This window comes from Hemicordylus capensis, chromosome 5, assembly GCF_027244095.1.
Source record: "Hemicordylus capensis ecotype Gifberg chromosome 5, rHemCap1.1.pri, whole genome shotgun sequence".
Taxonomy (NCBI): Eukaryota; Metazoa; Chordata; class Lepidosauria; order Squamata; family Cordylidae; genus Hemicordylus; species Hemicordylus capensis.
In genome coordinates, this window is record NC_069661.1 from 87,037,740 (window position 1) to 87,058,124 (window position 20,385).

The 20,385-nt window shown below is 44.3% G+C and overlaps 1 protein-coding gene across 4 annotated transcripts; it reads left to right on the top strand.

Moving 5' to 3' along the window:
• Positions 1-21: 21 nt before the first annotated feature.
• On the top strand, positions 22-19,466 carry C5H4orf47 (chromosome 5 C4orf47 homolog). 4 transcript variants are annotated; one of them, XM_053256854.1, is made up of 9 exons: positions 22-245; positions 7,581-7,630; positions 8,161-8,311; positions 11,239-11,461; positions 13,305-13,442; positions 13,546-13,621; positions 15,372-15,551; positions 17,211-17,383; positions 19,096-19,466. In XM_053256854.1, the coding sequence occupies exons 3-9, from the start codon at positions 8,218-8,220 to the stop codon at positions 19,142-19,144; spliced, it is 933 nt and encodes a 310-aa protein (XP_053112829.1). In that variant the 5' UTR covers positions 22-245; positions 7,581-7,630; positions 8,161-8,217; the 3' UTR covers positions 19,145-19,466. The 4 variants fall into 4 exon arrangements, with proteins under 4 accessions (XP_053112829.1, XP_053112828.1, XP_053112830.1 ...); XM_053256853.1 differs by lacking the exon at positions 7,581-7,630; XM_053256855.1 differs by lacking the exons at positions 22-245; positions 7,581-7,630 and adding an exon at positions 264-488.
• The last annotated feature ends 919 nt before the right edge of the window (positions 19,467-20,385 follow it).

Consider the following 20,385-nt stretch of genomic DNA (forward strand, 5'->3'; position numbering starts at 1 on the left):
CCGCTAAACGCTCGTTTCAGGCTGTACCAATGGAGAGGATCGGGGTGGGCGTGGGCAAACGAATCGTTCCTTCCCGAAGCCAGGGCAACGCCGCGTCAACAAAGAGGCCTCTCGAAAAGATCACGATCCAGTAGAAAGTGGTGTGGCTAGTAGTGGATGGAGGGGGAGAGTGAAGGCGTTGATTGATTTCGCTGCTGAGCCAAAACAGCGTGTCGTGTGGTGGGAAGAGAGAGGGAGGAAGGGGCGTAAGTAGATTTTTTTTCAGAGATTCTCAGGACCGCAAGAGAGACTGAAGCGTTCCGTTATCTCCGCAGCCTTTGCTCTAGGCATCAAGCTTACTGTACGTTTCGTGCAATTGTGATGCAAACGGATGGAATAATTCGCTTTTTGCTCCACTGATGTGCAGCTATATTTGTGCACTATGTAGATAGAACTTCACTAAACGTGCATTCACGTACGTACAGCCTACTCGTTGCCATAGGCTCCTGGTAGGTTGCAGTCATTTCACCAACTCTTGAACAGCAGCTGTTGTGTGTCCCCAAGAACAATCTAATCTAATTTGTGTCTTATTTGCTGTGTCTTATTTGTTTGAATGGCATTTGTATTGCTTCGTGTTTGATTGGCAGTCTGTGATTTTTATCTTATGTGTGCTTGTGTTGAGGATCAGGGCCGGATTAAGCTAGTGTGGGGCCTGTAGCATATGTTATGAAGGGGCCCAAAATTTAAAAAATGCACATAAATATTAAAACATAAATTATTTACTTGCATAGTAAAGTAATTCAATTTTTTCATTTGCCTAGTGCCCCCCCCCCACCAACCACCCCATGCCTCAGCTCAGCCAGCCAGTCAACAAACTTTGCAAAACACACACACACACACACCGCCCACACACACACTTTTGTGACTCCTGACCATGGGTTTTCCTTTGGAGTTATTTTCACAAAGAGAAAGGGGGTGGGGAACAAAACTCTGAATGTTTAAATTAAAAGGTTCTCAGGAATTCTGTACTTTGAGAAATCTGAACCTATTAGCAATTTTGGCACACAACAGTGGATGTTTGATTCCAATGTGTGCAGAACATATTGGATCCCAGCAGCCATCACATTAAAAGGGCCATTTGACAATATTAAGAATATATGTTTAACCTCTTGTGCAAGCCTGACAGGAAAGCAGATGTATATTTAAAATAGTTGATGCATTGCAATAATGTGATTATGATGAGGTGCATTAGCAACTTCAATGAAAACAGAAGTATCCAAAAGACAATCTTTTGGCAGGAGGCACAGCCTCTTTCAATCTAAATTACACTAACATGCTTAATATTAAAAGGAGGAAGTGCACAAATCGTTCAGTGCAACCCTAAGCATGTTTACTCAGAAGTAAGTCCCACTGAACTCAATGAGCCTTACTCTCTAGTAAGTGTGTTTAGGTTTGCAGCCTCCGTTTATCTTTGGACAATTTCAACGGGCATCCCAATGTAAAGCTAATGAAGTTGGCAACGTAGCAGTAGTTATTTCAGTTCGAGAGGAGAGGAGAGGAAAGGAGCTCACCTTAAATTTGGCAGTTCCTTGAAAAGCAATGATCACAAATTCCCTTTCAACAGCACTAGATACTAAAGGAGGATATAAGTGACCTTACCCAACAAGACCATAATATAATCTCCCTCCAAGCTCCCCTCAATTGATCCACTAAACTTTGAGACTCCTCTTGCTGTGCATCTGAGTTACTTCCGGCTTTCTTTTTCCTCTTAAAGGTACACATTCTCATTGTTTATCTTTACCCGCTCCCAGTCAGTCGGAAAACGCTGGCAACATTCAACTAGCATCTTCTTTAGCTTCCTTTCTTCCGCCCGGCATTAATAGTTTGTTGTTTTTTTAATCTAAACCACTTTTATTTCTTTTACTCTCTCTGTGTATGTTTTTAAAAACTTTTACAGTTTAAACAAATAAGGACCTCTGTTCCTATAGTTCATTCATTCATTCGATTTCTATACCGCCCTTCCAAAAATGGCTCGGGGCGGTTTACACAGAGAAATAATAAATAAATGAGATGGTTCCCTGTCCCCAAAGGGCTCACAATCTTGTTCTTACTACTCCCTCCCGTGCTGCTTAACATAATAGATAACCCAATCCACACCATGGTGCCAGGAAGACCTTGCTTAAATGCCCTCGAGCGAGGCGAGAGAATGGGCAGCAGCAGGCAATGAGGAGAGTCAGCAGAGAGCACCAAATAGAGAGCAAAAGAAGGGGCAGACGTTCAAGCCAGGCGTGCAGGGCCCTAAAAAACGCGGGGCCCATAGCAAATGCTACATTTGCTACTATGTTAATGTGGCCCTGTTGAGGATTCTGGCAAAAGTTCTACCTCTGCAGAGGCTGTAATCCAGTGCAGAGTTAAGTGTGCCCAACCAAGCTCATTCAATAGATATAGGCATATTAACTTTATATAAGATCGTGCTGTGCATTGCTATTATTGCTGAACTACTAAATGCCAGTTTCCTGGAGCTGTGGGGTACTACATGATAGCATGACTCTTGAAACCTTTTGACTTCCCTGACCTGTGGCTCAGACAATCATTTGCAGGTAGGTGCAACTGCGAAGAACAAAGTTTTTTGGATCCCAAAACAACAGCACCCGTAATAAACATCTCTTAATGTTTGCCTTCAATTTATACAGCAAAAGACAGAGTTTACTGAACTTTTGTGATTGTAGCATAGGCATATGTCAGAGACTCAAATGTGTGCCATAGAAGAGAGGAAACGTCTGCTTGTTTGCTCACAAGCAAGTCCCACTCTGTTCAAGAATGTTTACTCCCAGGAATGTGTGCATAGTATTACAGCCTAATTTTCTTTAAGTGGGGATGGTCCATTTGGAGGCTTTCCCACTGTTGTTGGACTGCAACTCCCATCATCCCAAACTGCAATAAATTATGGCTGATGTGATGAGAGCTGTGGCTGGAGAGTCTCAGATTGGCCACCCCATTTTAAAGCTTCATTAGTTCATATGTTGATGGGTTATGCTATCTTTGTACCTTACTGGCAGGAGCTTATCAGTTAAGTGTTGTGCTTTGGAATCAGACACTATATTCACTTTTCCTTTTCTCAAGTGATCTGAGGAATTTTTTCAGCTGCCTGGAATCATACATTGACACAGATGCTTTAGGCTGGTTTGGGCCGTCTTGATCTTGAGATCTCTCTCTCTCTCTCTCTCTCTCTCTCTCTCTCTCTCTCTATATATATATATATATATATATAATTCTCTTGGGACATGCATGCCCAGGATTTGGTGGCGGAACTCTTGCGACACGCTGCAAGAGTTCTGAAGTAAGGACAGAGGAGGAGAGGGCGGGGGAAAGTGCTGGTGGTAGCTGGCCGGCCGGCCGGCAGAGGAGGGGGGAGATAAAAGCAGCGGTAGGCAGTGGGAGAGAAAGGCGGCAGCGGGCGGGGGGGGGAGAGAAAGGCGCTGGTGGGGGGGGGAGAATAGCCATTGCAGCAGGCGGATGGGAGGGAGAGAAAGGCGGTGGTGGGGCCCTTCTTGGCCACCCGCCGCAGCTCTGTGTGTGGGGAGGAACAGGAAGGGAGGAGGGCAGGAGAGCACGGGGCTGGAGGGAAAGGGAAGAGAGGAGAGACCGGGGCAGGAGGAAGAGGGAGGGGGAAACAGCCGGCCTCAAAGCGCCGCACAGATGCTCTGTGCAGGGTCGGCTAGTGTGTGTGTGTTTGTGTGTGTGTGTGTGTGTGTGTGTATATATATATATATATATATATATATATATATATATATATATATATATATGCAGTAGACAGCCACAACCCGGAGTATTCAAGACTACATTGTAGACTTGAATGTGTATTAGCAACACAAGAGCAAGTGGTATTTGGTGAATTTGGCAAAATCATCTGATTTGTGAATACTTGGGTCTAGTTCCAGAGCATGGCAAGGTCATATATTTGCTGGGCGCAAAGGGCCCATCTGTGCATTGCCACTCTCACTTCTTACACAGAGAACCTAAAGGCAGCCTGGGAGAATCCCCAGCTTATATTTAAACTGTCTAGATCAGTGTTCTTCCTTGTAAGGCCCAGGGGTCAGTAACCTTCAGCCTTAAATGCAGTCCCCTGACTCATTGTTTATTGGACCTGTGTGACGCTTCTGCCCAAGCTGATTACTCTGCACAGACCCCCTGCCACTATGTGGAAACTATTCACACTGTGCAGTGCTGTGTTTTGCCCAGCACCAGGGAGCTCCTTTAACGGAAACAGAGCCCTCTTAAGCCCCTGCACCATCTTAGATTTTCCTTCTAGAACTCTGAATAGCTCCTTCTCTTCTAAAGAACCATCCCAGCACTGAGAAAACTGCAGGACTATGCAGAGGTCAGCAAGTGACCTGAAGCTCTCACACTGAAGGTTTTTCCCCAAAGTGGCCCCTGCTTGAAAAAAAAATTGAAGATCATTGGTCTAGATCAGGGATTCTCAGCGTTGGGTCCCCAGATGTTATTGGACTTCAACTCCCATAATCCCCAGCCCCAGTGGCCTTTGGTTGAGGATTATGGGAATTGAAGTCCAATAACATCTGGGGACCCAATGTTGAGAATCCCTGGTCTAGATAATGATGGGGGGTGGGGGTGGGATCAGCACACTGTATTTTAAAATTTGAATAATTGAATCACACATTGTTTAGTTTTTTATGCATAAGTACCACTGAAATCAATGGGATATTTAGGATTTATTTCAGTGGAACAGATTTGTGGGCCGTAGTCATGATTAACTTCAGCGCTGTCCTTAGGGCATGGCAAGCAGGATGACTTGCCATGCCCTGCTCTTTTAACCCCAATTAGAATTAACGGAAGGGGGCCCTGCATGGGCTGATTTGCCCCGGGCCCTGCACCCCACCAGAGCTCTCCAAGGACAGCCCTGACTAACTTAGTATGTGATCCATAATACATTGTTTTTATATAGCATTTTCTGAGTGTTCCACATACTTCATATATATTTTCTCAACTATCCTTACAACAGCCCTGAAGAGTAGGTCCACATTACTGTCTCCATATTTTATTTATTCATCCATTTACACCTCACTTTTCTTGTAAAATTAAAGCACAAACAGCAAACATTTATACATACACACACACATGCATACATATATATAGCTTGTTTCAGGCTACCTAATGAGTAGACTTTGAATCATTTTGACTTTGAATATAATTCTAGGGGCACAGGGGAGATTGATGTAACCTTTTGAAAAGGATCTCAGATACCATAGATTCAGATAAATATACTAGTCTAAGTTCTACCCCATTCTCTCATTCTCTGGCATCCTTCAGATGTTATGAAAAAAAAAACACCACTCTAGCCTAATGGTGCAGCAGGGATGCAACTTGCTTAGGGAGCAAGAGGCTGTCATTTCGGATCCCAGCCGGTATGTTCCCCAGACTATGGGAAACACTATATCAGGCAGCAGCGATATAGGAAGGTGCTGAAAGGCATCATCTCATACTGCATGGGAGGAGGCAATGGTAAACCCCTACTGTATTCTACCAAGAAAACCACATGACTGTGGTTGCCAGGAGTCGACACCGACTTGACCACAATCTTTAGCCTTGTACAGCAGGGCTAAGTGGGAGGAGGTCCCACTCCCGTCACACAGGAACATAGGAAGCTGCCATATACTGAGTCAGACTATTGGTCTATCTAGCTCAGTATTGTCTTCACAGGCTGGCAGCGGCTTCTCCAAGGTTGCAGGCAGGAATCTCTCTCAGCCTTATCTTGGAGAAGCCAGGGAGGGAACTTGAAACCTTCTGCTCTTCCCAGAGCGGCTTCATCCCCTGAGGGGAATATCTTGCAGTGCTCACACATCAAGTCTCCCATTCATATGCAACCAGGGCAGACCCTGCTTAGCTATGGGGACAAGTCATGCTTGCTACCACAGGACCAGCACTCTTCCTCCAGATCACTCATCTGCACATCCTGCTGCTCACAGTTATAATGGACTTTTCTGAAGAGGGGAGAGCCCTCCCCGTGATGGTGGGCACCCCGTGCTGGTGGGCACATCTTCACAATCACTGATGTGCCCACCATCATGGGCAGGGCACTTCCCTCTTCAGACAAGTCTTTCGTAACCGTGAGCGGCAGGGTGTGTAGTCAGTTGATGTGGCGGGGGCGGAACTTTCTTCCCCCTTTCCCCCCCTGTACACAGCTACAGTGGGGCATTTTGATAACATTTGAATCAGGCATCTGACCTTCTAGAATTCTGTTTCTGTTCTTTGCTGTGTACTGCCCTGAGTGACTACTTGTTCAGAAAGGTGCTTGATAACTTTAAATACAGGGCTAACACAGGTAGGGATACTGAGAAGTTGGCCTCGTCTCATGCAGCTAATTCTTCTGCTAGTAAGAGACTTGCGTTTTGGTCGGTATACAAATGTGTTAAACAAATTTATTAGCCTGCTTTCCACAAATAAAGTAAGCTTATAAGATCACCCATCCTCTACCTATGCATGTGCATGCCCCCCTATCAACTAGGGATGTGTCCGGACCGGTCCGGAGGCCATTCTACAGGCCTCTGGAACGGTCCGGACATGGGCGGTTCGGATTCGGATGATCCGGGGGGGGGGGGTTGCATTAAGAGCGGGGGAAGGGTTTACTTACCCCTCCCGCCACTTTCCACCTCTGACGCCCGTAGTTCTATTAATAATTGGAGCGGCAGGATACCTCCCTGCCACCCCTTTCCCCGCTTGGCTGGCTGCTGGCGCTGCAGCTGCGCTGTAAAAGGCTTCAATGTCGCACGTGCGCGCTTCACGTCTCTAGGCAATTTTCCTAGCTTGGGCAGTAGTAGTAAAAGATTTCTGCCCATTATTTACAAGAACATTCGTTATTCCTCCATATGCATATGTAAAAGGCTTCAATAAGCCTTTTGCGTGCACGCACGTCACGCGAGTGCTTCACGTCTCCGCAGACCCACGTGCTCCCGCTGTTGCCGCCAGCCCTCCAGCCGCCTCGGGGGAGAAGGGAACACGCAGCCCCCCATGGCCCAAGCCCCGAGCGCGCCCTTTTCCCTCTGCTGCCCTAGCACTGCAAGCAGCACCTCCTCCTTGCCCTCTGCCAGCGGAGCGCACATGGGGCCCAGCGCGAAAGACTCGCCACCGCAGCTGCAGCCCCAGTTACAGCAGCCTCCTTGCCTCCTCGGAGGAGACGTGAAGCGCGCGTGTGCGACATTGAAGCCTTTTACAGCGCAGCTGCAGTGCCAGCAGAACTACAGGCGCCAGAGGTGGAAAGCGGCAGGAGGGGTAAGTAAAGCCTCCCCCCTGCTCTTAAAGCAACCCCCCACCCCAGTGCCGGACCGCAGTTCCGCGGTTCCGTGCACACCCCTACTATCAATTTCACAATGCCTGGACCAATTTGGACCAAATTTGCTACAGGTGTAGTGACACACAGGGCATCATTTGTTACAGTGTCATCCACCCCAATTGGTGGATATGTGAACATTTGAGGTGCACATGGGCTAACTTGTTTAGATTGTAATTCTCAAGATTTTCGTGAAAGGAAAGTAGGCAAATTAGTACTTACAAGAACATTTTGTTTTATTTTTATATAGATCTGTAGAGTTTCCAGATGAAAGCAGGGGCTGACCTTTCATGAGAAGAGGTGAGGCAGTTGCCTCAGGCAGATGATTACTGGGGTGCAGCAGGGCAGTAAGATTCCCCCTGCCAATGATTGGAGCAGCTCTTCATGACTCATACAAGCTTTGCAAGGAGCACCTCTCTTCACACTCCTTGCAAAGCTTGCAAGAGGCACAAGGAGAGAAGAGGCGGCTGCTGGCAACCTGCCCTCCTCTCTGCCCCCCACACGACTTTCAAAGCCCACAAAGGTCAGTTTTATAAGGGGACTCGCTCTCACCAGGGGCAGAAGTAAGGTGGCATTTGGTGCCTTGCATCAGGTACAACAATACCTTGGTCTGCCCCTGGATGAGGGTTCAGTGGAACATAACATATCTGGGAGTTTGTGTGTTCTAACAGAAATGGAACAGTCTTGCAAATATAAGCTACACTTTTAAATGCAGACTTTAGCTAACATGTTTAAACCAATTATTTGAAGTAGTCACATCCATGACGACTGTTTTGGAATAACGGCTTGAAAACTGAAGTGTATGGGTCTTCTTTTTCTTTACTTTTCAGGGGACCTAAGATATTGGCACATTTTCTAGAGTAGCAGATTATCACACAGAATCAGCCATGCCGGAAGGAAAATCAGATATGGAGAGGATTGGCCTCTTCAGTGAAATGGAATATATTAGCATCGGGGATAAATATGTGTCACCATTCAATCGTGAGTACAGTCGTCTGATTTCACAATGTTGAAATTCAGTTTTTGCATTGAAAAAATAAGGTCTTTAAAACCATATGTAGATTATACTAAAACTAAGAAAAGTTGAGCAGTTCTATTTCAAATAAATTCATTTTAAGACTCAGTAATGGTTGAGATTGCTTTTTGCAAGAAGCTTCACTGTAGTGGTCACAGATAATCATGCAAAACAAAGGACAACTCTTGATAAACTGTGCCAGAGTTGCCCAGAAATTATGCTGGCTTGTGTTGTTATGACTGCCCTGGCAGTGGCCATCATTATATGCAGCTTCTTGGCTGCATCTGGCAAAATCTAGTGGATTTTCTGGCATGGAAAATTGGGATGGGATGATGGGAGCAAAATTAGCTCAATACACCATCATACAGGCCCACTACAAGAGCACAACCAAGTGTTTTGTATATTGTAGTATATCCTATATAATAAAAGGCTAGGGAACCTGCGTCCGTGTCCTGTGTCCGTGTCTCTGGGAGGTGTTCTGCGCATGCGTGGTGCGCGCGGCCTCTCATTGGCTGAGCGGGAGCGGAAGGTTCGTTGCGGCGGCCATGGCCACTGGTGGGCCTGGCCCGGCAGCGACGGGGAGAGGCCGAGGCGTCGGGCGAGGAGGCGTCGGGGGAAGCCGGGCGAGGAGGCAGTGGGCCCGGCCAAAGCTGCGGGCCCGGCCGGAAGAGGCGGTGGGCCCAGCCGGGAGGAGGCGGGGGGGAGAGGCCAGGAAAGGCGGCGGGCCCGGCGAAGCCGGAGCCTGGGGGAAGCGGGACCGGGGGGAAGCTGGCCCGCGGCGGGAACCACCCGGTGCCACTGCCGCCGCCGCCAGTTGCCAGAGGAGGCCCGGGGGAGGTGAGCCGGGGGCACGGGAGGCAACGGTTCTTCTAGCACCCGTTATTGTAACGGGCCTAATGTGACTAGTAATTTATAATAAGCTTGTGGCTTGTTCCGTTTGATTCACAGAGGATGCCTCTCTGTTGCTCTGCACTGTTCTACCAGCTATAAAACTGAGAAGCCTGCCCCTTTCACCCTCATCCATAACAGCTGGTGACTCCCCTTGCAAAAGTGCTTGGGCTGAAGGGAATTCTGGCATCTTTATTTTAGCCTCTGGCACAAAGCAGCAATAACTTTCAGTTGGGCTATTATTTTCTCAATAGCTACCTTGCTTTTGATACAAGTTCACCAAAAATATATCCCCCGTTATTTTAGTTGCACACATTTGCCCCAATCAGACATTAAAAATTGTGCTGCAGTACCCACATACAATGGCACAAAAGAAAAGGAAGTCCTGCCCGCGCCCTGTCAATCACCCTCATGCCCCACTGCTCACACAATGGGGCTTGTGTGAAGAGGGAAGAGCCCCTAAACGTGATGGCAGGGGCTCCCATGATTTGAGACTGGATCTAGCGTTACAGTCACAGAAGTGCCCAGCATCATGCATAAGGCTCTTCAGACAAGCCCCACTGTAAATGTAAGCAGTGGGGCATGAGAATGATTGAGGGGGTGGGGTGGGATTTCCTCCCCCTTCACACCCCTGCACACAACTACAAAGGCACAACTTCTAACATCTGAATGGGGCTATTGTCTTTCTCCCACTTGGTTCAGACCCTTTCAGAGACTGAAGCTCTATTCAGACATTATGTCGTATGTGCATACAGGAGTCTGTACACAGGTACATGTGTGTGTTTGACTGCACGTGCATTCATTTTAAAAGTGAACCTGGGTTCAGGCCCCTCATATGCATGGTACAGATAAGCCCTCTTCAGACATTACTGAGGTGCTGTTAGTGTGTTCCCCAGTGATTCCATGAGCTGCAAGTTGCAGCTCACAGAATCACTGAGGAACACGCTTACAGCAGCAACCCCTTTGGACGAACAGTTTGCCCCACAGGAGCAGGTGAATGACAGCAACAGGGCGGGTCTTCCTCCCCGCTTTTCCTGTTGTGAGCATGAGTGCTCAGTAAAGTCTGAAGAGGGCTATTACGTTACTAATGTATGTAAATTGAACATAATCTGTGAATAACTGAATGTGCATACACTCACAGATTGTACCCTGTTTCCCCAAAAGTAAGACCTACCCCGAAAGTAAGACCTAGCAGTAATTTCTGATGTACCGCTAATTGCCCTAGTGCATTTTTGGGGGCTAAAATTAATATAAGACACTGTCTTATTTTCGGGGAAACACGGTATATGTGTGGAACATAATGTGTGAATAGGGCTCTTGTAGAACTTGTTTTTAGATTGTTCTTATCCAGGTGGATAGCCTGTTCCTATTTTTGTTGCTGGACCTACTTAGTGTAGTTCAGAAGTTATAGCCAAACCATAGCCCATGCCTTGAGTGTGTGTATTCTCTTCACATGCTCACTTTTTGATTTGTGGTTACTGTAGTTTCCTGTGATGTCCGGATTGGGCAAACTATGGTTTGGTTTGCATTTGTTTGGAATTAACAAATTGTTCAGCACGGTTACCCACATTCTAGGCCCAAGGATTCTCAAACAATGGGACATACTGGGAACACCTTTGCATACATCATTCTTGCCTACTAGAGTTTTTAATTCTAATTCTGATTTTAGTAAAATCCTGTTGTCTATAAGACATTATGAGCATACAGAGAAGGAGAGCCAAAGTCCCTGAACTGAAATTTGGAGTTCTATTGTATCTTCTTGCCACATTGTTTTGAGAGTGCAGTGGTGGTTCTTTAATTCAAAGCATCTGTTCAAAATTATCATTTTTACATAACTGTATGGTGTGCATTTTCCCCAAGGCCTTTTATTCCTAACAGCAGTGTAGCAACAGTAAGTGCCTTACATCTGTGTCTATATGGTATGAGTGCTTGAAAAAAGGATGCAGATATGCACGTCCAAAAAGGTAAACTAAGCCAATACTGATGGCATTTCCTTGTTTTCAAGGCCCTTTCAATGAAGCTGCAAGCAAGAATAAGCAAATGTTGCCAGGAGGTAGCAAAGAAAGGTCTGCTACCCAGGCAGGTTACTTTGAACCTGTATATTCAAGGGTTTTTGAAGGTGAAAGTTATTCCAATCCTGTTCAGCTACGAAGAAGGTATCGATTGGCACAGACAAAGAAAAACTTGAGCACTAGAGCCTTCCTTCCCAGTAATGGAGATAAATTTCCGTAAGTGCTCAGGAAAGGTATTGCTGAACAATATTGCTATTTACATTGCTAGAAACGTTGGCAGGATTATTGCCTGCTAAATTAAACTGTATTTATCCCCCAAGTTTATCAAGAACCTCCAACCTATCACTCCTATTGTACCCACTGCACTGCCTGCTCCCTGCAACAATAAAACTTCTTTTATTAGGGGGAATGTCCAACTAGTGCAAATGGTATATGTCTGTGATGCATTAAGTGCTTCTTTCTTATAGAGCCCAATGAGAAACTGGCCTGTTTGGGTTTCATAGACAAAGAGTCTTTGAGAAACCCATAGGCTTGCTCTTAGATTTTATGACCTTGAAAGTGAAACAGTTCCCAGCAACAGCAACATTAAAAAATAGCAGTCAAATTTCTGTGAACCTGTATTTCCTTAGGCTGATGATAAACTACTTTGTCAAAATTGAATTCTTTCAAGGAGAAGCCACTGTAAGGTGATCTTTCTTGTAACTTTTCTTGGTTTCTGGCTTTAATAAAAACACTTGGTGAAATGCAATTTCTAATTTCTAGTTTCAACCATTTTCTAAGTGAAAGGGCATTTATAAGAGAGAGCAATCACAGAGAATTGTAGAAGAGTGTCATCAGATACCTATTGATTGCATAAGCTTGCAGAATGTATTTTGAGACTACAAGAAACAGGCATGCTGCTTCCACCATCCCAACAAACTCTTCTTGCAAGTTCTTCTGTCTTCTCCCTAAGAATCCCCATTTTTCAGTCCTTCTCCTTTTCTGCCTTAAGAGAATCCCCATGCTCCTGCTTCAAATGGCACACCCTGCTGACCCCTACCAATTAATCCAAGGAAACCCTTCTTTTGGAATGCTGCAGACCACAGCATTGCCTCTAGAGGTTCCTTTTTCTCAGCCTTTTGTAGAGAGAGGGGGATCCGTCTCTGGGATTCTGTCTTAATTCAGTTTCTACACCTTCATTAAACTTCTCTGGAGCCATTTGTAGGATACAATCTGAGAATACAGTTAGAGGAGCTTACATGATGTAAAAGATGAAGTAAGTAGAAAAAAGTGAAGATGTCTGTCTGTTAGACTTTCACAGAATAACCCAGCCCCTAACCCCTGTAAACTAAAAAGATTCAGAGCATCTGATTTCATATGCTTTACCCCTATTCACACATTATGTTCAGTTGTGGTACCACAGATGCGCAGTATACACAAGTACAGATCCCACAGGTACAATTATTCACATATTATGTTGAACACAAGTACAGCAATACATTTCCTGTCTGTAGCTGTAGCATGCACTTGAGGGGCCTGTGCCCAGGTTCACTTTTAAAATGAATGCAGGTACAGTACACTTATTCACACACATCTTCTTCTTCTTTATATTTAATTCTCTTAGACGGGCGCATCACATGTGTGACAGAACTCTCGTGAGAGTTCCGGACACGCCGGCAGCCAGCAGTTTGGGCGGTGGAGCTGTGCTTGTGGCAGGAGGAGGTTGGCCGGCCAGTGGACTCGGCTTTGCCAGAGGAGAGGGGCCAGTTTGGGCGGGCGCTGGAGCCGCACATGTGGCAGGAGGTGATTGGCCGGCCGGCCAAGGAGAAGAGGCTGCTGCCAGGCCAGCTGGTGGGCACTAGAGGCACAGTGCCCACTAAGAGGCACTAAGCTGGTGGGCACTAGAGGCACAGATGCTCTGCGCCCGGCCACGCTAGTATCTCTAAATGTACAGGCATCTTTGTACAATGTGATGTGTGAATAGGGCTTTGGATTTGAAAATACTCAGTAAACAAGTAGTTTGTATCACAGCAAGTTCCAGGATTAACCGAGAAATCCTAACTATTATTTTATATCTCAGTTGCGGTATAGGAACTTATTATGGAACAATCGGTGGTCCATGTCCCTACTTCAGTGCACAAATGAAAGATAAATTAGCATATGTTCAACCTGGGAAGAATCTGTACACCAATCCAGGGAAGAAAGGAACTGGCTATGGGTAAAAACTGACATCAAGTTCTAAAATTGTTGTCTCAGATTGTTCTTAAATTTTAGAGATGATTGAATCTTTGTGTCACTGCTGTTTCACTTTCTCTACCTAGATATCCAAATCTCACCATCGGTAAACCATTTGCACATTCGATTGAATTATATGACGTAGGAAGAATAAACTTTAAGGTAAAGTTTGGTTGGATTTCCACTTACGTATCAGCTGAGTTCTGAGAACAGAACAGAACAGCTCAAGTTCCCTCTACAAGAATGAACCTAAGGGAGCATGGGCTCATGCGCCCTGCTTGCTTCCTCCTCTTTCGTGTGTGACAAGAAGAGAGTAAAAGCTTTTGATAGGAGTTTTAACTAAACTACAGGTGTGTGTGTGTGTGTGTGTGTGTGTGTGTGTGTGTGTGTGTGTGTGTCAGCTTGCGAAACATAAAGATTAAAAAAACTCAAGAGATTTCAGAACCTGGTCTGCCTTCCAGACTCTCCCAAAAGCACCCCCATACAAAACATTTGCATGGATGGTGCAGGCTGAGGAGCAGACCCTTCCATCTGTTTGAAACTCCTGGGCGGCATATGTAGATCTGGAGGCACAGTGATTTCCAGGAGTAGAGAACCCCAGTTTCCAGCACACCCTGGGACGGCTGCATCATCCACTGGGGGCAGTGGGCAGGGGTGAACATCTCCACTTTGCGGGTGGGTTGGCAGGGTGCAGGGTTTCACAGTGTTTTGGTGGCAGTTGCCGAGATCAGGAAAGCACTTGCCAGAGTGCCCACGCCTGTAGCTTCCCTTAGTCTGCCCCTCTTGTGAGAGAGCAGTCCGTGGGGTTATGAGCTAAAGTTGCAGCATGCAACAAGAGCACCAGCTTGTACATGAGTACCAACTCGTGCATTTTGCATTTGTGTCCCACAGATGGTTCTTTTCATGAGGAAGATTATGGAAGCAAATCTTCCCACCGGCGGAAAGGCCTGGGCCCCCCTTCCCCATCTTTTCATAGAACTTGGCTGCTCCAGCTTCTCTGCTTGGGTCTGTCTTTGAGCTTCTGCCTGCCGGCACCGTGATGGAGCACCCTGCTTGTGCTTCCACTTGGGGTGTTTGTGGACACCCATGACAGCTGCCCCTGAGTGGCTTGACAGGCTGGCCGGCCCAGGATGGGTCGTATTGGCGTCCCTGTAGTCTGGCAACCCCGTAGCTGCACAGCCTACAGGAGGGGCGGAGCCAGCAGCTGCCATCAAGAAGTGCCAAAAACATGGAGCAACCACATCCTCAGGGGGGTCTGCATCTCTGCCTCTATGACTGGAGTTAGGAAATGGGCGCTTAACTGTGGTTAGGGAGGAGTAAGTTTGGTGGCAAAACCACAGCTGTCTGTGGTGAACCTTAGAGAAAACCTCAGGTCCCAGTTGAAGTTTGTCAGGGAGAACTGGAGTTAACTTTAGACCCTTAACAGCGGTTTTTCATGTTTGGGTGCACTAGTTACAAACTCTGGCAGCTTTAACTGCAGTTAAACTCTACGTGTGAACCAGTCCAGTGTCTCTTGTTTCAGATTATGATAACTTTAATTTTCTCTTAAATCTTTGCTAATAAGATGAAACCCCTTTCTTTTGTAAACAAACAAACTGAGAATATTATTCTTTTGTTTCAATATGTTTGCTGATTCAGAGTTGAAAATTACTTGTTCCATTTTCTGTTTTCTGTTTTATAAATGAAATTATTACTATTTTGTTAGTATTAATGGTTAAACTAGTGCCAGCAGTATGCTAGGTAGTGAAACTACAGATTCCTGTCTGACCCTATACATTGGGAAGTTCACTGTAAGGGCATTCGCTGCATTACCCAGATTTAAACATCTTCCCTAATTTGTTTTCCCCATTAAAGAGTAATCTCTGTTAAAAATATTCAGTGTGATATCTTTCATCTCTGTTTTTTCCCATAGAAAACCTCTGATGAACACCACCGTCTGATGAAAGGTGGCCCTTTCAAATTGAATCTTTATCCCCGGGAGTATTTTGATATGAATCCTTACCACGATGACCAGCCTTTGCCACCAGCAAAGAAAACACCTCCAGAAATACCAGTTCGCAACCCCTTTAAACCAACTTCACCTGGCAAAAAGGTTAAAAAAACAACCCTCTACAGTTTGCTTTTAATTGCAAATTTTCACTTAGTGAATGCATATGTATTTTCTTTGTTGCATTTTAGGGAGTTATATACTAATCATGTGGAAAAAATTAGTAATAATCTTTTCCAAGTTGTACAACAACTTATTTAATCCAGTGATAGGTTGGTTAAAGATGGTTATGAAAGCAATGAGTTTTGTTCTGGGTGGCAGTATCAAGGCAGTGCACATGCATTCAGAATGGGACCTTCGTGATTCAACCTGAGTGGGACCTACAATTAACTGAGCGGACATCGAGAAACTTGTCTGTGCATACACGTGCACACACCTTCGTGGGAACACTGCTTCTCACCCAAGAGCTCCTTATATCTAGGGAATTTGGGATTAGGGTTAGCACTTGTTATGATACATTGGGTCAAGTGAAGCATTTAATAATACTGTGGCAGCTAAATGTTTTTAAGCAAATAAAAAGTATTTTCTTACTTTAACACAATTTTATATTGCGTAATATAAAACATAGTTTTACTAATCATATTGGTGCTATCTAAAACCTAGCCCATTTTTCCCTTTCCCACCACAGAGCACATGCTATTTCATTCATATCAATTAATACCTGCCGTCCCCGACTTCATTATAGGTATATAATAGCTATATAATATAGGCTTCATTATAGATATATCAGAGATTTGAACATATGCTATGAAGTGGGCTTTATACTGATCCCGACCATTGGTCCATCTAGCTGTGTGTTGTTAACATGGACTGACAGAATTTCTGCAGAGTTTCAGACAGAGGTCTTTCCCAGCTCTATCTTGAGGCACCAGAAATTGAATCTGGGACCTTTGGCATGCAAAACACTTGCTATTGCAGAAGGCAGTGGCTCCTCCCATTTATCTAATGCATAGGGTTCATTTCACTTAAGTTCTAATCTTAGGCACAGATAGCAGGTGAAAATCAGTGGAATTTCAAAGTGTTAATTTTCAGGGTTAATGTGCACCTAAATGCTGTTGTATATGTATACATCTTGTTTTCATAATTTAATAGACCTAAGGTTTGCTGTGCTGACTCAAAAATGCTTATAGTGGAGCATGCCAACAGCTACGCAGATGCAATATTGGAAAACATGATATCATGCCAGCATTCCAGTGGTCTTACCCTAATGTCAGAATTAGATGCACCAGCATAAATATATTCATAGGTATGCTAATTACTTGGACAATAACTTCAACAAAATAATAATATGTATGCTGTTTAAACCTCCATAGTGTAATGTAGCGACAAGCATGTTGAAACTTTCATCAGGGAGACCTAGGGTCATATTCTCACTTGGCCATGAGGTTCAGTGGGTGTCCCAAAGCCTGTGTCTCAGCTTCTCTCACAGGGTTGTTGTGAGGATGAAATGGAAGAGATGTGTGTTACCTTAAGTGCTAAGGTGAGCCCTACCCTAAGTGTTTAGGCTATCCTAAGAGGAAGGATGGGATACAAATTTGATGAATTACAATAAGCCGTTTCCTGTTTAAGTACATCAGGTACTTGGCTACGTGGTTATTTTCACAGTGACCTGCCAAACAGGATTTCTAAACTACGAAGAGTGTTTGTCTTGAGGTAGTTTTGTTGTTTAGGTCACCGGTTTTTAGCATTTCTTTGTCTTTCTAGCCAGGGGGCATGAAAGCAGGCACGTTTGATCCTTTCCCACTTCATACAGCAGACCCCTACAACGTTAAATTGCCTAAGCCTATCACAACCAATAAGCAAGGACGAATATTTAATCCTCCCTCTGGAACAAAGAGCAGACCAATAAGAAGCATTATGGCTTCAAATGTTGAAAAGTAAGTTCTACCCACCTATCGTTTATAATGACTTAGAAAACTTAGGCCAGGGCTCAAGTCTATCTGGATATAACATCTTCTAATCTGGAAGTCATTCCTTTAATCCTTGATAAGTGTGGGTCTCTTATTTCCTTCCTAAATGGTGAAAAGAACTGCATTATGGATATATTTAGTGGCACTTTGATCTATTCTTCCTTGGCAATGGAAACAAGTTAGTGAAGCCTGGTACACATTAAGGCTTGCTTATTTAAATTGCTGCTCCATGGCAGTTAGCTCATGGTTGTGTCAGAGTGAATAATACTGTGCACCCGGTATGAAAAACTTGTGGTCCACCAGGCCAAAGAGTTCCATTTTGTTGTGAAAGGTGGGCTGCCTGTATTTGCTACCTGCTTGGCACACTGTTTGTTTGTTTGTTTGACATATTTGTATGCCACCCAGAACACAAGTCTCTATACACTTATATGCACGTTTGTATACACACACAAGCACAAAATGGAGGGAGAGACGTTTGTTAAACACTTGGCAGACCATGATATGTGTCAGGTGGACTGTGTTTGGCTTGGTGCGTTACAAGTAGTGTTCCCTATAACACTGATTCACAGATGTCATTGACTACAACTCTCACATTCCCCATTCAAAGGCCATTGCTTCTGGGAATGCTGGGAACTGTCGTCAACAACATCTGGGAATCCTTGTTACAGGCAACTCTGGTCACAAGTTCTGTAGGACTGCTCTACATATTTCATCAAGCAAAGTCTAAAACCACTTAAATATTTCCATTTTTCCATTTTAAAAAAAAGATTGATCATAACTATTCCTTCTGATCTAGTAGTTTGCCAGACATACACTCCTTTGTGACCAAATTCCTTGTTCCCTGGTATATTTTTGTTGTCACTCTTCCTCCTATCTCTGAACCTGATACAGCTTGGAAATGGACAGCCCTTACTGGGGAAGCCGCAGGCTGTCAATTAGTGTTCTGGCTGGAAATATTTGAACTTCAGAAGGCACTGTTAAGTGGGCTGTAAAAACGGAGTTGCCTTCAGTTAGAACAAAACATTTTGCCCAGCTCTAGCCCATGTTCTGTCAGTGGCTAGGAAGAAGAATCTGACAGTCTGCTGCTTGATCGCAACAGAATCTCACTGGCTATAGGCTATAGTATTATTTTTCTATTTTGCTTGATGATCTATATTCACTTGCGTGTATACTGTGCAGTGCCCTGCCGATCCAAGAGCGAGGTGCGTATGCTAGTTCTGTGTGAGTCCAAACTCTATCCATTCTGGAAGCAAGCTCAGAGAGGCGTCATGGTTCCTAAGAATTGCATCAGTGCTGAAGCGGTGCCTTAGGAATGATGAAGAAATTATCGGTTCAGCATGATGCAGTTAGGGGCCACAGAGCCTCTCCAAATTTGCTTCCAGCATTTATGGGATTTGGACTCATATGGAAACAGCATGCATGCCCTGCTGTTGGATCAGTGGGACACTGCATATTATGTAAACCACTGTCTTTTATTTATCTACATTTGAAGGAAATATAATTCTTGGAGAAATGCTGTTGATTCCTGCATGTGCTCTAGTATAATGGAATAGACCTTAGGAAGAGCTTACTTGGGAGAGGTTGGGGTGGAGTGCAAAAATGCATATAGATGCTTTCAAGATACAAGCAGAAAGCTATGCTTCAAGAAAATAATGACTTTCTTTCCATTTAAATTTCAGATCAATAAATGTAACGAACTACACAAATCCCCAAGTGATGTCATATTAGCTGCATGAAAGCTAAGCAAATGATCTCTAGACACTACAAACAATAGCATTTGAACAGTTCAAGGGCACCTGAATAAATAAATTTTTTGTGACTGAGGGAGGTGTGTCAATTATGGCAACCCCTTGTAACAACTGTATCCTGCTTATTAATATATTTTATAAATATGCAAACAAATGGATAATATATTTACAAATAATGTTTATAAAACGTGAACTATATTTTGATATACATTTTATTTAGGATGTATATATTAGGTGTGTATTTGAATAAATTATACTGTATAGCATTGGCAAAAATAAACATGTGCCCTTTGTGTGATGAATATTTCTAAACCACTGGTAAAATGTCTAAAGTGAATGAATTCCACTCGCCCGCCCCCCAAAAATACGCTGTTTACATTCATACAGGTACCCATATGGGTATCTGTATGTTTTGCCCCACTGGGCAATTAGCAACTTGGGAGGATTTTCATCAGGAAATATGGTATTGGAGGAAAAATCTTAACTATCTAAATCCTACCCCCCCCCATCCCCCCGGGAGTTGCTAGGAATCCTTCAAAAAGCCTATTCACAGTCTCCCATATACATCTAAATTGGCCTGTTGAAATAAAGGAGGCAAGTTAGTAATCACTAACTTGAGCCCCATTAATTTCCATGGGACTTAACTGTTACAATTATCTGAATCTTACTCATCATCTCTATATACAGGTTTTATCGCACTTGCAAATAGGGATGGCTCTGTGCTGTGGGATAAAGTAAACAATTCCAATGTGTTTAATGAATGCTGAAAATTTAAGGAAGGCGCTTGAAATATTCCCAAAGGGCCTATGTCCCCTCTCCTATAAGTATAGCCCTCCACAGCAGGTGATAAGCTGAAGTATTTCACTTCCTCCTTGTTTTGCTGTTGTAGTGTGCTGTTGAGTTCCTTTCCCTCCTCATGTCTCATTCCCAGTCCAGATCTAGTAGTGTGTAGGCTTTGATAGGAATATAACATCTAGTTGATTAATCAATAGAATGATGAAAAACCTTCTAATAAGTGTCCCCCCTTTTAATCAAACAGAAATTCAAAAACTGTGGGTGGCAAGTACTATCTTACCAAAGGCATTGTTCACATACACAAGATGACACCTGTATTATCTAAAAACAAGTAAAATGTGTTCTTTTCTTCAGTTATAGTGTAATTTTTTCAGTAATAGTGTTTGATTTAAATGTGTTTAATCAATTGAGCAAATCAATTAATTG

Excerpts from the sequence above, each read along its gene's own strand:
- C5H4orf47 (XM_053256854.1), top strand. The coding sequence starts at position 8,218 with ATGCCGGAAGGAAAATCAGATATGGAGAGGATTGGCCTCTTCAGTGAA. Across the intron at positions 11,462-13,304 it reads AGTAATGGAGATAAATTTCC|TTGCGGTATAGGAACTTATT; the intron begins GTAAGTGCTCAG and ends TTTATATCTCAG. Across the intron at positions 17,384-19,095 it reads ATGGCTTCAAATGTTGAAAA|ATCAATAAATGTAACGAACT; the intron begins GTAAGTTCTACC and ends TTTAAATTTCAG.